Here is a 16,554-nt window from a genome sequence, read left to right as displayed (position 1 = left end):
AAGTATGGCTTCTACTGATTGCATTTTGCTTTTGCAACATTGTAAATTCAAAAACTCCTCAATCAAACCATCTTAAATCGGGGACTGTCTGTAGAATCTAAGCTGAAAACTCCTTCTCCCCATTGGACAGAAAACAGTTGCCACATAACTTCCTGTGTAACATTATTAAGTATCCATCCAGATTAGAGTAGCTCAAGGTTTTAAGATTGTATTCCTTTATGCCATACTAATTTAGGCCACACAAGCTATTAATTGTTGGTGTAATTTTCCAAATGAATTATTTTTGTGTATTTTCCAAGTAAAGTACTTTTGAGATTTAATAAAAAGAACTGGCCTTATTTTGATATACTGGAAATGCTATCCCAGCTTTGTCCCTGCCTGAGTCTTTTCCATCCTTCTCTGCCTTTCTTCCAGTGCAATCTATGGCTAATGTGCATTACAAGGCCAGATGTTTCTGGGGAAAACTACAAACAAACAAACCCTTGCTACTTGTCAATAAGTGGTACTACAAATATCAGAATATACATCTATATTTTTTAGTGATAGATTATTTGAATCAGTCCATTTATTAGCATTTAAATTTGTTACCACCAAATCAGTTGAGCAAGATGTTAAGGGGGTGAAATAAATTCTTTTGGACAAACTTGGTCGTTGTCACTTGTAGAGAAAGACAATTGCTTATTTTTGTCGCAACTACTGTCACAGACAAAAACAAAAAACAATACTTCTGTCAATTCCCTTTTAGTCTGAGTTTCAAGGTCAAGAGATGCATCAAGAAAGTATATCTGTGTAACTACAGAAAATCACATCCCTGACTGCCCCAGCACAAGGCCTAGGCTGTTTCAGGCAGTTCCTCTCTAATGATACTGCATTCCCAGAACATTTAAAAATTATTCTTGAGAACTACAACCAAGAAATGGTGGTCGGGGGGAGAACTAGGTCAGTCCAGAGTCACATGGAGAAGTGTCTTCTAGACACTTTTTGGAATATCTTGATGGCTCACAATGAACCCATTAACTGGTCCCCTCAGCTATGGCAGAGCTGTGTACAACGTCCCCCATCTGGCCAGTGACTGGACTGGAAATAGGCTGCTGACTCAAGCTGAGCAGAGTCCCTTCCCAAGGAATCTGGAAGTGGGGATGGGAGCAGAGAGAGTGTGTCTTTCCATGTGGTTGGAACTGTAAAAGTAAATATGAAAGCTGTGGCTGCCATCTGCCAGCTGCCATATGGCTGGAATAACTGAGAAAGCCAGATGCTGCAGAAAAAAAATGAACTGAGAAACAAAGTAAGCTCTCTCTCTCTGAGTTCCTGCTGATATTTCCATTTCAGTGTCAGCTCTTCTGACGCCTGGTTGCTTGCATTCCTGCCTTAGCTTCGTGAGATGCTTCTATTTTCTTATGTTTCCCCTTTTCTACCTAAAACAGTTCAAAGTTGGTTTCTACTCTTGATAAACAAACACCCTGATGAATCCTGAAGGCTAGGCATTGTCCCCACCAATCTCTCTGGTGAGGCAGTTGTTTATCAAGAGTTGCCCTGTGATGTGCACATTGCTTTCTCCTTAGCAAGGTGTTCCACTCATCAGTCCTGCTAGGCAAAACAAATGAGAAAAGATGCACGAAGCAGAGTGGGAAGAACTGGACACAACTGAGTTGAAAGCTAACCATATTACTTATTTGCTGTTTGACCTTAAACTAGTTTCTTAAGGTCACTGAGCCTCTGCTTATTTACATATTCACATCTGCCTTGCAGGATTGATTAAATGAAATAATTTATGTCAAAATGAGATTATGGTTCTTGGAGCAGTAACTGTAATGATATTGTCACTTGGTAACCATGGACACATTTAAGGCTCTCTTCCACAGGAAGCAATGAGATAAATATTTAGACAGTTTTCAATTTTTCTGCTATTAACAGAATTCTGCAGTGAACAACCTTGTAACTAAATCTTCAAGCACACTTTTTTTTTTTTTTTTGAGCCGAGTCTCACTCTGTCGCCCAGGCTGGAGTGCAGTGGCGCAATCTCAGCTCACTGCAACCTCTGCCTCCCAGGTTCTAGCAATCCTCCTGCCTCAGCCTCCTGAGTAGCTGGGACTACAAGGGCCCATCACCATGCCTGGCTATTTTCTTTTGTATTTTTGTAGAGATGTGGTTTCACCATTTTGGCCAGGCTGGTCTTGAACTCCTGACCTCACATGATCCGCCCATCTCGGCCTCCCAAAGTGGTGGGATTACAGACATGAGCCACCACACCCAGCCAGCCTCCTGAGTAGCTGGGACTATAGGCACATGCCATCACACCCCAGCTAATTTTTGCATTTTTCATAGGGACAGGGACTTGCTATGTTGCCCAGGCTGGTGTCAAACTCCTGGCCTCAAGAGATCCTCCAGCCTCAGTCTCCCAAAGTGCTGGTATTACAGGCATGAGCCACTATGCCCAGCTGTGATGTTTCTTTTTAAAAGGAAATTGCCAGCCCTTCAGGGCCTCTCTTTCTCCCTTCCCACAGATTGGAACTCAAACCCAATTGAGACCATGTAAATGAGGACAACACCTTAGGGAATGGCAAAACAAAGACTGAAGTACCTTAGGACCCTGAATGACTGCATGGAACAGAACCCTGCTGGAGCCCGAAGCACTGACCTCTGACCTCTGACATGAGATGTCTCTTTGCTACAGAATCTCAGTCTTATCTTAATAGCACAGGGGGGTCAATACATCTTTTATTAGTTACAGTAAGGCACTTTGGAGTACTAATTAGTTTTATACAATGAGCAGGTTAGGTATGACTTGACATCATCTGTAACAGCCAAAATGATGTATCCTCCACCTACATGTTCCAGTATTTCATCTGTTAGTATTATTCATACCCGCATAAAGAAAATTTTCCTTCCTTATAAAAGTGCAGTGGTTTCAGTGCTAATCATTCCCTGCTTCCTCTCCACAACAGTTCCTTCAGTGTTAATGCACGGCATCTTAACTGACAGCAAGCTACTGAATTTCAGGTATATTGCTGACCTAAGCGGATTTAAGCAAACAGTGGGTAGTTCTTTTTATTTCCAAGTCTGAACTTGCAGTTGATTATCTGCAAATATTTTGTAGGATTATAGGTAGATTTCCAGAGAGTTAAATTAGTTGTATAATACATTATGGAGACTACAGCCTAATTTTTTTTTATAGCCTAATTTTTATAAAAGTAACTCCCTTAGTATTGCAGCAAGCTCAATGTTAACTGCTTCTCCCGTATGGTCACTTGTGGATGCTTATATTAAACTGATGCGCTTTCATTATACATTAATGTTGGCTAATGTGACAGCCTCTACGTAATCCAGATTACATATGGATGACTCTGGAAATAAAGTGAATATTGAACATTCATGCAAATGATTTCTAAATAGATGTTTAATATATTCCTTGCTTATGTAAATTAAATTGCTTTGTGATTAACACCTTCTTTGTTCCCCTTCTCAAGGATCATAGAGTTCTGTGCTTTCTATTGTCCAATGTCTGAAAACAGTTGGTTTTATTTACTTTATTTAATTTTATGGCTATTTATTGGGGGAAGGTAAATTCACTATTCTGTTACGGCTGAAACAGAAGTCTCTCGGAAACTTCGAATCCTTTTTTTTTTTTTTTTTACCCTAATGCTATATAAGAATTGCCTTATATTAAGTAAATATTCAGGAATAGAGACAGCCCTAAGAACTGGGTCATGTCACTAGCCCTCTTCAGTTGCAGTTCACGGATCCTCCACCTTGACAATAACCATGATTCTATCCATTTCTCCTCCCTTGTCTGCTGCTACCACCAACTCCTCAGCACCTTCTCTATACATGCATTGCAAGCTTTCTCCTTTCTCATAACTTTGGTATGCTGAAGATTTATACTGGCCTTTCTCTATGAATCCTTTCAGCTTCAACTTCAGCTCTGTATTGCACATGGGAACTCTTGAAGAGACAATCTGATCCTGTCCCTCTCAGGGGAGAAACTTTTGGGCCACAGCTTTTTTCTCAGCTATAGCAAGGAAAGCAGATAGGGAAAAGAGGTGAGTTGGTCACTATGTGCAGAATATGGCCAATCAGAGAAGTTCTGCTAAAGGAGCAAGCAGGTGTGGCAGTTGCTGAGATTTGCCTATAGCAGTTATTTAGCTACATGTCTATGTCTCCTAATTTTAAGCTTTTTGAGGTCAGGTGCCATGTTTCAGGTATTCTTCAATGCTTAGTGCCCAGCACATTGCTTGGTACATAGTAGGTTCTCAATACATTTTACTGAATGAATGAATGAATTGATGAATGGCTATCTTGGCTCCCCAACTAGACTGTTAGCCCCCTTGATTGGCCTCAGAGTAACATAGATCCTTAAAATGAACAAATTACAAGACTACTTTGGGGATTGTTTTAAGAAATCCTGTTTAAAAAATAATTGAAATGCTAGCCAAAGTGTTTTTTGATTTTGCTTTAATGATTTTAATTAGTATCCAACATCAATTCTTAATCTGTATACAACAGTTCTGGAATGACCTGGATAACAATTTGTTTGCTCATACACCTTAAGTACTCCCCAAATAGAATGTATAAAAGTACTAATTTAGATTGGTTTTGTGTAATCTGTGAATAAATAATATTTTACAGCAGTTCTCTGGGTAATGAGAGTCACTCTGTACAGATAGTAGGTATGTACTTAAATATTTATACATTTCCCTCTGAGCTAGTAAGTCATTGACCCTGAAGCTGGAATGAGGCTGGTTTGCACCATGGAAAACTTAATCGTTCCCATGGTAACACAGAGACTCTTGCCTACCACTTCTTCCCACATCTTTGTTATATTTAAAGCAAGAAATTGTTATTTACTTCATATTTGATATGTTGATACAATTTTCAGGGCACAAATTCCTAACCTCAGCCATTCTTATGTATAAAATATTGCCATAGTAACAATAAAAAAACTGATTATAAGTAATAACTTATGAACTGAAAAATGATCTGTCAATTCTATAGCATTTTAGAGTTCAAAAAATGTTCTCTCAATTTTGCGACAATTATCAAGATGTTGGGATTAAAAACATATTTAACCAACTAGTGAACTAATGATTCTTACATATTTTGAAAAGACAACTACTAAGTTACTTTACATGTTTAAATTTAAAATATTTTTTGCTTATCAAAAAATAATTTCTGTTCATTATAGCAAAGTTAGAGAATAAAGACAGGCAAAAAGAACATTTAACAATCCAGTAATCTCCATTTCCCATGGTTATTATGTCTTTTCAGTATCTTTTCAGTGTGTGTATATGTGGAGGTGATGTGGTGATGGTGTTGAAGAGAGAAAGAAAGAAGCTCATCTCCCAATAAATTTTGTTCTGTATTCTGATTTTTTAAAACTTCATATATGCCGGGCATGGTGGCTCACGTCTGTAATCCCAGAACTTTGGGAGGCCGAGGCGGGCAGATCACGAGGTCAAGAGATCAAGACCATCCTGGCCAACATGGTGAAACCCTGTCTCTACTGAAAATACAAAAATTAGCTGGGTGTTGCGGTGCGTGCCTGTAGTTCCAGCTACTTGGGAGGCTGAGGCAGGAGAATCGCTTGAACCTGGGAGGTGGAGGTTGCAGTGAGCTGAGATCGTGTCACTGCACTCCAGCCTGGCGACAGAGCAAGACTCCGTCTAAGAAAACAAAACAAAACAAAAACTTCATATATTATGAACATCTTTTCAAATATATTAACTATAGTGTCATTTTTATTGGTTGAATAGTGTTGATGTTTGGTTGAAGGAATTTACCATACTTTAGTTAACCAGTCCTCTTTTTGTTGGTCATTTTCATTTTTCAGTTTTTCACCAATATCAAACATATACCAAAAAAAGATAAAGAAAAAAGAAAGAGAGAGCAAAGAAGGGAAAGAGGGAGGGAGGAAAGAAGGGAGGGAGGAAGGAAGGACACTGCAATGAACATCTTGTGGCACACATTATTAATTATTTCCTTAACATATATTTCCTTAGCTTTATTTTGAAGTGGAATTGCTAGTTAAAAGGTATGTACTTTTCAGACATTTTGTCAAAGAGCTCTCCAGAACAGATGTAGTACCTTCTCTAATACTGAGTATTATCTTTAAAAATAATCCTTACCAATTAGATAGGCAAAATGGTATTTTAATGTTGCTTTGATTTGCATCTTTTATTATTGATGGAAATGAAAAAAAAATCTTTGCTGACCCTTTTCATTTCTTCTTTTCTGATTTACCAGTACAAGTCCTTTGCCCATTTTTCTGTTTGGCTATTTATCTTTTCCTCACTGATATGTAAGACTTCCTAATTGTTAGTCCTTTTTTTTTCTCTTTCCATTTGGCACTTGCCCTTTTTCTTTTTCTTTTTTTCTTTTTTCTGAGACAGGGTCTCATTCTCACTCTGTTACCCAGGCTAGAGTGCAATAGTGCAATCATAGCTTACTGTGGCCTCAAACTCCTGGGCTCAAGCAATCATCCCATCTCAGCCTCCTGAGTAGCTAGGACTATAGGCACATGCCATTATGCCTGGCTTTTTTTTTTTTTTTTTTTTTTGGAGAGATGGGGGTCTTGTTATATTGCACAGGCTGGTCTCGAACTTCCCCGCCTCAAGTGATTCTCCCATTTCAGCCTCCCAAAGCTGGGATTACAGGTGTGATCCACCATGCCCAGCCTGCCCTTTAATTTTTTGGCGACTTCTAAAGCACAGTTTTTAGTTTCTTAATATTTAAAAAATAAATATTTTACTTAATGTTTCACATAATATAATCCCCCTTCCCAAGACTATACAAGTTTTTCTTTATATTTTCTTCTAGTAAGGCTATGGTTTCATTTTTATATAAAATCTTTAAAATCATCCAAATGCATGAAAGTCACAATAAATCACTAGAAATTTATTTTAGAACATGGTGTATTTTTTCCCTCCAAACAATTGGCCAATGACCCTTTCATTTATTGTATAGTTTATATTTTCCTCACTGATTATAAATGTAACATTTTAAAAAAAGAGATGGGGTCTTGCTATGTTACTCAGGCTGAAGTGCAGTGGCTATTCACAGGTGCAATCACAGTGCACTAAAACCTCAAACTCCTGTGCTCAAGTGATCCTCCCATTTCAGCCTCGTGAGTAGCTGAGACTACAGGCTTGTGCTACCATTCCCAACTTGAATGCCACTTTTATTATCTATCTACTTGGGTCTGAATAACATTGAATTTTAATGTGAAAATACAAAGATGCCCCACGTATCTAACCATTTCCCCTCTGTGTGTGTTGCCTGGGACCTCTTCAAAAGCTGTTTTTAATCAGCTATTGTGTGGAGGGAAAATAAGGTTTCATTTCAAATGCCAAAAAGATACTGAATGAATCTCTTTAAAATTAAATCAGAAAGTGTTATAAATATTTTATAACAGTGTCATTGCTAATGCAGACTTGTATTGTGAGATATTATAATCTAAGCTCTTTTATTGCTATACATCTGGGCTATGATGGCTTATATTTTATGATCATATTTTGCTCATTAAGCCAATAAAATATTCCTAATTAACTATGGGTGATATATGCATTAATTATATATTTATTATAATTACTCAGGGGCTAAGTATTATTTGTGAATTTAAAATGATCAAGGCCGGGCGCAGTGGCTCACACCTGTAATCCCAGCACTTTGGGAGGCCAAGGTGAGCAGATCACAAGGTCAGGAGTTTGAGATCAGCCTTACCAACATGGTGAAACCCGTCTCTACTAAAAATACAAAAATTAGCCGGGCGTGGTGGTGCACGCCTGTAATCCCAGCTACTCAGGAGACTGAGGCAGGAGAACTGCCTGAACCCGGGAGGCGGAGGTTGCAGTGAGCCGAGATTACACCACTGCACTTCAGCCTGGGTGACAGAGCGAGACTCCATCTCAAAAAAAAAAAAAAAAAAAAAGATCAAACACATTTTGCATACATGGGTACCTGTATGTGACCAGCTGGTAGATCTTAAAGCCAAATGTACTGGTTCATGTTTTTCCAATATAATCAATATAATTATACCAAAGAAATAGAAATCGATTTTGTTATCCTTTAAAGCCCCCAATACATAGAAAAGCATCTGCATAGGTTTAAGTTGTGCTTAAGTTGTTCCTTTCTCCCAAATACATGAAAATCACAAAGATACATATTTCTGTTCTAAATATAAACAGTAACCCTAATTTTAGTTTTAATAAAGACGATAGGTTTGATGGTGAATGCCGTCATGGTGAACTGGTATTTAGACAGTGACTTTCTCAATCACTTTGCCTGTAATTTAACCACATGCCACTTGCCATCATATGCTCCTGAAAATACTATAACTGGTCACTTAATCAATGTACTAGCTCATTGTAGTAAATGTTGGCCTTAACCCATTTATGCCAGAGGTTGCAAATTTTTTTGTGTGAAAAATCAGACGATGACCTTGAGTATAGGATATAAATAACTCCCACAAGCTTAGCGTTCCAATAATGGAACATTAGGAATAAGTAGGTTTTAACCAAAACAATGACTTAGGTCAAGTTACATAACCAAGCTTATAAAGGTGAATCTGCAGAATTTTATATTAGGTCATTTCAAAGATATATGTAACTCACTTTTCTTCCCATATATACATTCCAATAAGACATTTCAGGCATATTTTGGTGCATTTGATAGACGTCAAAAATAATACTTGCTGTCAAAAAACAGCATTAAATCCTGTGTGAGGCTGACTGAAAAAAGAGCTACAATGTGATTACCAAGAAAATGGTCTGCGAATTGCTTGGGCAGAATCTCTAAAGCCTGTTCTTTTCCCAGTGCTCATTTACAGTGAAGAAAACAAACCAGGTGGCAGGGGAATTTAGCTTGAAAAGAGGCTTAATTTCCCCTCCCGAGACACAAATTTGATTTTATCTCTTGGCTCATATTACAAAGTGTGGCTGTTCTCCAAATTAGCTCTTGAGGATGATTTTTAAAAAATGTTTCTCACTTCCTTCCCCTTAATCATGCTTTCTACAGTGTACTGAGAATATCTACCTCTTCATCTCCTCAAGTCTCTCACAGATCATTTCTCATTTCGCCTTCTTCTAACTTCCTGTTCTGTCACAAAATCTCTTGATCAATTCTCTCTACTTTTCTTGTAAAATCCCAATTTTATGTGCTAGGCTTAAAGCCACCACCATTTTTAGAAATCTGCTTATCACATGATAAGCATCATGCCTCCACAAAGGGTATCTCTATTTTTCTTTTCTTTTTTTTTTGGAGACGGAGTCTCGCTCTGTCGCTCAGGCTGGAGTGCAGTGGCGTGATCTCGGCTCACTACAAGCTCCGCCTCCCGGGTTCATGCCATTCTCCTGCCTCAGCCTCCCGAGTAGCTGGGACTACAGGCGTCCGCCACCACATCTGGCTAATTTTTTGTATTTTTAGTAGAGACGGGGTTTCGACTGATCTTGATCTCCTGACCTCGTGATCCACCCACCTCGGCCTCCCAAAGTGCTGGGATTACAGGCGTGAGCCACGGCAATCGGCCCACAAAGGATATCTCTATTTCATAAATGAAAAAGACTGAGCTTAGAAAAATTCAGTAGCTTTTTCTCGCTCACAAGACTAGTAAAATTTGAAGAGGAAGAGGAATATGTGACTTAATCCCAGGTATAGAAGGCCCAGGGCCTACACTTACTTTCAATACCAACAATGCAGGGGCAGTATAACGTAACTATGAAGAAGGGTTGTTCTGGAGCCAGACTGCATGAGCTTCAATCCTGGCTTTGTCACCTAAGAGTTAATCTAAATTTTTTGTGTTTCAGTTTCATCATCTGTAAAATATAAACCATTTACTGAACAACTATTCATTGGTTCCCAATCATTCCACCTCAGAGTTGTTCTCTGATGTGCTGTCTTGCTTTTGTTTAATTTGTCACATTTTATGCTGATGATCACCAAGGGCTTAGATGTCTAAAAATGAAGGCTTAAATCACTCTATTAGGAAAAGCCCCCCAATCAGTTGGAATAGTAACTGTAAGCAGGGAAACTTGGATGGGTAGTCATACATACTAGCTATGGCCTCATAAACTGTAGTGAGAATGAGTAGTCCACACATATTGCTGGAATGTCTGAACACTGAAAAATTACCTATTCCTCTTCCCCGCCATTTTTTCCTAAAAGACAAGGTCTTGCTCTGATGCCCAGGCTGGAGTGCAATGGCATGATGATTGCTCACTGCAGCCTCAAACTCCTGGGCTCAATCAATCCTCCCACCTCAGTCTCCTGAGTAGCTACGACTACAGGTGCATGCCACCATGCCTGACTAAATTTTTTTTTTACTTTTTAGTAGAGACAGGGTCTTGAAATGCTGCCTAGGCTGGTCTTAAACTCCTGGCCTCAAGAGAGCCTCCTGCCTCTTTTTTTTCCTTTTAAAATAAGAACTATCACTGTTTTCTTCTCCTTCCTTTTTTTTTTTTTCTCTAGCAACTATTGCCACCCTGGCCCCAAAAGTTATTTATAGAGTACATTGGTAGTAATTATACTTACAATTTAGTCCATGGAGTGCAGGACCATGAGGAACTATAGCTAGATAAGATTGTGCCAGAATTAGAAGAATAGACATTTTACTTTCAGAGACCATGACTAAAAGAATATTAACACCAAGATGCTCCTTCCATCAGCTGGATGTACCTTTGGGCTTGGAAAGATGGCAAGTATAGGAGTTGTACTGGAACGGCTGGATCAAATAGGTTGAAGGCATTTTTGTCATTGTACATGTGGGGAAAAGCAACCAAGTAATAAGACACAACAGATATCTCTTAAGGCAGCGACACAGCTCACAGCGACACCTCCCTCCCCAGCACAGCGTAAGGGTGGAACAGTAGCAAAATATCTATACACATAACTTGCAGATGAATCATGCCTGAGTAACATGGAGGTGGAAATATCACCCAAATTGGGCAAACAGACTTGTTTTCCCAAGAAACTGGAATTTTGATGTGAGATGCATAGAGGGTGAGTTGTTTACAGCCCACCAGGAGGACAGTTTATGGATTCCTACCAGTGAGTTTCCCAGAGTTTCCCTGGTTATTCAACAGTTCCCAAGATTCCATGAGATACCCCAGTATCCTTCCACTAAAGTCAACTTAATGAGCTGCAGTTGTTGTTTGCAGCCAGAACCTTAACTACTACACTTCCCCAAATAGCTTTCTCTCATGTTATTCCTTTATGTGTTCCTTTCTCTCCACCAAAATAGCAAAATAGAAAAAAAAATTGGGCTTACCAAGAATGCTGTGATATTTTGACTCACTGAGCTTTGGCTGTTTCCCTGCATGAAATTCCCTTCTTCTTCTTCCTGAAACCTTGTTCAAGGATACTTCAACTATGATACTTACCATTGTCAACCCCTAGTTACTTGCTTTGACTTGGAAGGTCGTCCACTGTGCCCTGTCACATCAAAATCATGGCACTTACCATACTGCACTGTGTAGTCTTTGGTTTACTTGCCTGTCTCCCCCATTAGATGGCAAGCTCCTTGACAGTAGGGGCTACTTCCCATCTGACTGTATTTCTCCAGTTCTTTACTACAGTACCTAGTGCCCAGGAGACCCAGTAAGTAAATAGATAAATGAGTAAACAGTTTCTGCTTCAATATGAGAACATGATTAAGCTTACCTGCTTGAGGAATGTGAGGAAAACAGCCAATGTAAAACGGCCACACCCTTTCTAGAGCTGATGACAGCCAACTGGTCCCAAATGTGGAAGTCCAGCGAAAAATCAGCAGAGCCACCTACCCAACCCACAGTTGACTTAGAAGATAATTCCAGAAGAGCTGTCCAACTAATGCAGAGACTCCTAAGAAAAAAGGTATAGTTATTGTTGTAACCCACTGCCCTTTGGGTGGCTTCTTAGGCAGCATTTTTGTGGCAATAAATAACTGGTGCAATATCTGTAGGTTAGATTTTACCTGAGGATCACCAACTTGAGAGCTTTGTTTGCTAAAAAAAAAAAAAAAGGTTGTAAATCCAAGGATTGCTTTTACAAATCCCACTGTGAATGTGAAGAATGGATATATTTATAAATCAGTAGAAAGAATATTTCTCACTACTTAATAATGTTTTAAGATTAGTAGAAGACATTTTTAAAAAGAATAATTTAAAATTAAAAAAATTTAAGGGATAATCAAAAGTAAAACCACCAATAACTTCTTTATTCTAGCACACACGTTTGCATTTCTATTGAGCCTTTCTCCATGTACATATGTATTTTCATGTTGTTCTAATAACAATGTTGTATTTAGTTTTAATATTAGAGGAAAATTACCATATTCATATATAATGTTCATAAGTATTTTCATGCCTACATAAGTTATTCAAATAGATTTACTATAATTAATCATTGTTTCAATTGTTTTTAAAAGTTAAATTAATATTTTTCTATTAGCAACAATACAGCAAATAGTTTTTTCTTCTTTTGGTATTACTTCTTCAGGCAATAGACATTGTCTTTCTTGTTTATTGCCATATCCCCTCATAATCCCAGTAACTAGCAAAGTATATGGTAGACACTAATAAACATTTCTTGAATGAAAGCAATGCATGAATGAGTAAATGGAATTTACAGAAGTAGGCTTTCTAGTTCCATCTGCTTCAAATGCTTTTTAAACAAAATTAGCAGGACTGAATTAGATTCAACATTCACACCATTTGAAAGAAAAATTTATTTGCATCACAATTTAAACTTATCATCTATAGATAAAGAGATTTGTTATTCACCTCAAAATCTGAGTTAGTTGCATAGTTGACCCACAGGAATGTATCAGCTTTAACTGAAAAGACCAAAAAAAAAAAAAAAAATTCTAAGGTTTTTGTTCACGAACTGTTTGTACAAATATACTGGATATATACCATTTATTCCCAGTTCTCATCCTCCTCTGCAACGCTTGACACTTTGGGCTACTTCTTTTTCTCAAACTTGGTTGGTTGTGTATCTGTTTTTGTGACAATGAATTTACACAACTTCTCTTGCTGTTTCTTTGACCCCTCCTTTGCCCTTGCCTGTGGTCATTCTCTAAATATTTCCTTAGTCTTCTGCTCTTCTCCCTTTGCAATCACTGTCTATAATCACTCACCTATAATTTGGCTTCAACTTTTCCTTTCTGTGAAACATGCTCAGATCTGTACACCTAATCCTGATCACTCCATCTGTGTCTTTTCAATCTCATCCTCCTCCATTTCCTTGAGCTTCATTTTGCTTGTATTTTCAATCTGCTTCTCTTCTCTGGCTCCTTTCCCTTGAGCTACATGTGCCTTTGCAATTCCTCCTTGACCCTGCTTCTTCCTTAAGGTGTTTTCTCATTGCTCCCTTTTCCTTCACCACCAAACTTTTTGAAAGAGTACTCTCTGCTGCCTGGCTCTAGTTCTCCCCCCATTCCTCTTCATTTCTTTGCATGTTGACTTCCGATCCTCTTCCTGAACTTTTACTTCAGTAACACTATCTTTGATCCCCTTCCAACAATGCCTCTCTGTGGCATCTCACACTCTTGTAACTCTCTCCCCACGACTTCCTTTACATAATGCTTCTTGGTTTCTATCAAATCTTTCCTCAAATATTTTCTTCTTTTTGCTGTCTTTGAACATTTTTCAAAAAATTCTACCATCCTTAAAGGTCTTTATCCAGTTTCAAAGTTAACAAATATTTATTGAGTGCCAAGGACTGTCCTGGCTCTGGGGATGCAGAAATAAACCAGACCCTCACTGGCTCTGGGTACTTACAGTCTAGCTTAAACAAACCCTGCTATAGAAGGACTTGTTACATAGCCCTACTATATGATCCCACATCTCCGCTGTCCAACTCTCATGGGATACATCCATTTGGATGGCTATTTCTTTCTCTCCATCCAAATCTACCTCTTCTTACCATCATTGTCCCCACCTCCATTATTATTTAGGCACGGTCCTCCTATCTCACGGTAGATGCAGGCAGAAGCTAAATCCTGTAAATTCTGTTTCCAAATGCCTCTAATTTGTTTCTTTTATCTTATTATCACCAAACTTTCTTTGTTCAGGTCTACATCATTACTATTTTTACAATAGCTTAATAATTAATGTTCTTGTCTCTGTCCATTCCAGACCATCTCACATGCGAACTCAAACTAATCTTTTTAAACATTATTGTTTATGTCATCCCCCTTCTCAAAAATGTTCACTAACTCTTTCCACTGCTTACAAAAGGATCTCCAGACTTCTTAAAAGGATGTGGAAAGACTTGAGACTTTGTAGTCAGAAAGCTTGGGTTGCATTTCCAATCTGCCACTTATTCACTCTGTGACCTTGAATAATCTCACTGGGCTTCAATTTTCCCATCCATCAATTGGGATTAATGACTAGTTATAAAGACCAAATACATGTGAAAGTGCTTTATATTTTTAAAGTCCTATAATGAATATAACCTTTTTTCCTTTTTTTTTTTTTTTAAATTTAGAGATAGTTACCAAATTACAAATAGCTTCAGCTTTGGAGTTAAGTAACAACCTGGTTTGAAATTTCAGCTCCATTACTTATTATCTGTGAGACTTTGAACAAATTAGTAAAACTCTCTGAGACTGTTTTCCCCCCATGTCAAAACACCTATTTTGCATGGCTATATGGAAATTAAATGAAATAGCAAATATGAAAACTTTTGGCCCAGTGTATAATTCATATCAGGCACTGATCTGTTTTCTTTTTGCCCTAACCTACTTTTCCTGCATCATACACCACTACACCTCTTTACAAACCTTATTAATAGAGCCACTCTAGACTACTTTATTTCCCCAAGCCATACAATGTACTTTTGTGTTTTTTCTTCAGCTACATGCTCTTTCCTTCCCTATCAAAATTGTACTCAATCTTCAAGGTGCAGTTAAAATATCCAGTCCTCCATAAAACCCTTTGTACTTCACAACTAGTGTGTTAATCACTTCTTCCCATGCATTCTTAGCCTGTATATTTTATCACAGTATTTATTTGAATCTGGTTTATATTCTGCTTCTCCCACCAGATTATAGGGTCTTCAAGAACAAGGTGGGAGTTATATTCATCTTTATTTCTCCCACATCATAGTCAGGACACTAGACAGTTACTGAATGAATGGAGAAATCAGATGCTGTCTTCTCTTTCCACTTTCTATAGGACACCACTTCTACAAATGCCTGCCCAAACATGTGCAAAAGCAAGCACATCTTCTCTAAACAGCTCCCTTTCAACTCCACTGTTTTTGACAGTGACACTCCCCTAACCTTACTCTGAGGCTAAACTTTTTTTTTCCTTTTCTTGAGGCAGGGTCTCACTCTGTCACCTAGGCTGGAGTGTAGTAGTGTGATCATGGCTCACTGCAGCCTCAACCTCCTGGGCTCAAGTGATCCTGCCACCTCAGCCTCCCAAGTAGCTAGGATCACAGGTGTGCACTACCACACCTAGACAACATGAAAAAAAAATGTTTCATATATATGCATTCTCTCTGAAACTCTTAAAGCTTAATAAGGAGATGTTCTCTTTGTCCTTAAAAGCCTATTTATAATACAGATACATATAGTGTACTATAAATAACTATTTAAATATGGGCTACAGATTAGCATATTTTATGACATATCACACTGGTATTTATATCCAATTAAATTTCTCTCAGCCACGTATGTAATAAACTAGTTACATGGTTCATTACTAGTTGAAGACTGACCAAGCCTGATAAAGATGATAATAGACACTAACATATAACACTTCATACTATAAAAAGTACTTTCACACAACTCTCATTTGATTTTGAATCCTGTGTGTTACATAATATTTCTATATCTGAACTGAAGAAAATGAGGCTTGGAGAGTGACTTGTCTAAGTAAAAAAAAAAAGCTGGGACTGGAACCTACAACTCTTACTACACATTCAATTCTGTTTATGCTACCACAGAAGCCTGTAGCAATAAACTATTACTGAAATAATGTGTGCTCTACTCGTCTATTTAGCATAAGTCTATAAACATAAATGTTACATGAAAAAGCAAAGTTATTATAGTTTTTTCAGGAGAGACAAGATATGGGTCAGTGACACTGTGACAACTTGGGACATTTTTTGCCAGCCAGCTTTTTCACACGGATAAATTGTTAAGGTCAAGATAAATTTAGGCACCATAATAAATCTTTAAATCAACAGTAAACTGACAAAAAAAAAAACAAACCCACCACTTCATGAAGTTTTTTTTTTTTTTTTTGAGATAGAGTCGTGCTCTGTCTCCCAGGCTGGCGTGTAGTGGTACGATCTTGGCTCACTACAAGTTTTGCCTCCAGGGTTCAAGCGATTCTCCTGTCTCAGTCTCCCAAGTAACTGGGATTACAGGTGCCCACCACCACACCCAGCTAATTTTTGTATTTTTAGAAGAGGTGAGGTTTCACCATGTTGGCCAGGCTGGTCTCGAACTCCTGAGCTTAAGTGATCCGCCCCCCTTGGCCTCTCAAAAGTGCTGGTATTACAAGCATGAGCCACCATGCCCAGCCTGAAGAAAATTTAATTAAAATACTGTTTTTAATCAAAGAAATTTTGTTT

The 16,554-nt window shown here is 38.2% G+C and overlaps 1 protein-coding gene across 21 annotated transcripts in view; it reads right to left on the bottom strand.

Annotated features, from left to right (window-relative positions):
* The window catches only part of LOC100985607 (uncharacterized), a 36,243-nt gene that overhangs the window by 17,514 nt on the left and 2,175 nt on the right, over nt 1–16,554 (bottom strand). For 4 of the 21 annotated variants that reach the window (XR_010112955.1, XR_010112954.1, XR_010112967.1 and 1 more), the window contains exons 2-4: nt 12,750–12,802; nt 11,942–11,972; nt 11,650–11,829 (exon numbers count right to left, since the gene is read on the bottom strand). Coding sequence is in view for 6 of the 21 variants with exons in the window: in XM_055115953.1 (XP_054971928.1) it covers nt 5,552–5,660; nt 11,650–11,829; nt 12,750–12,802 (342 nt within the window). In the remaining 15 variants the exon portion in view is untranslated. Of the gene's footprint in view, nt 1–4,435; nt 12,803–16,554 lie in introns of those variants that run through there. The other 17 variants (XR_010112953.1, XR_010112962.1, XR_010112956.1 and 14 more) reach the window with 13 other exon arrangements.

The sequence above is a fragment of the Pan paniscus genome, chromosome 1 (genome assembly GCF_029289425.2).
Source record: "Pan paniscus chromosome 1, NHGRI_mPanPan1-v2.0_pri, whole genome shotgun sequence".
In the NCBI taxonomy this organism is placed as follows: Eukaryota; Metazoa; Chordata; class Mammalia; order Primates; family Hominidae; genus Pan; species Pan paniscus.
Note: the sequence above shows the minus strand (reverse complement) of the source record. Positions and strands in the feature narration are given on the sequence as shown.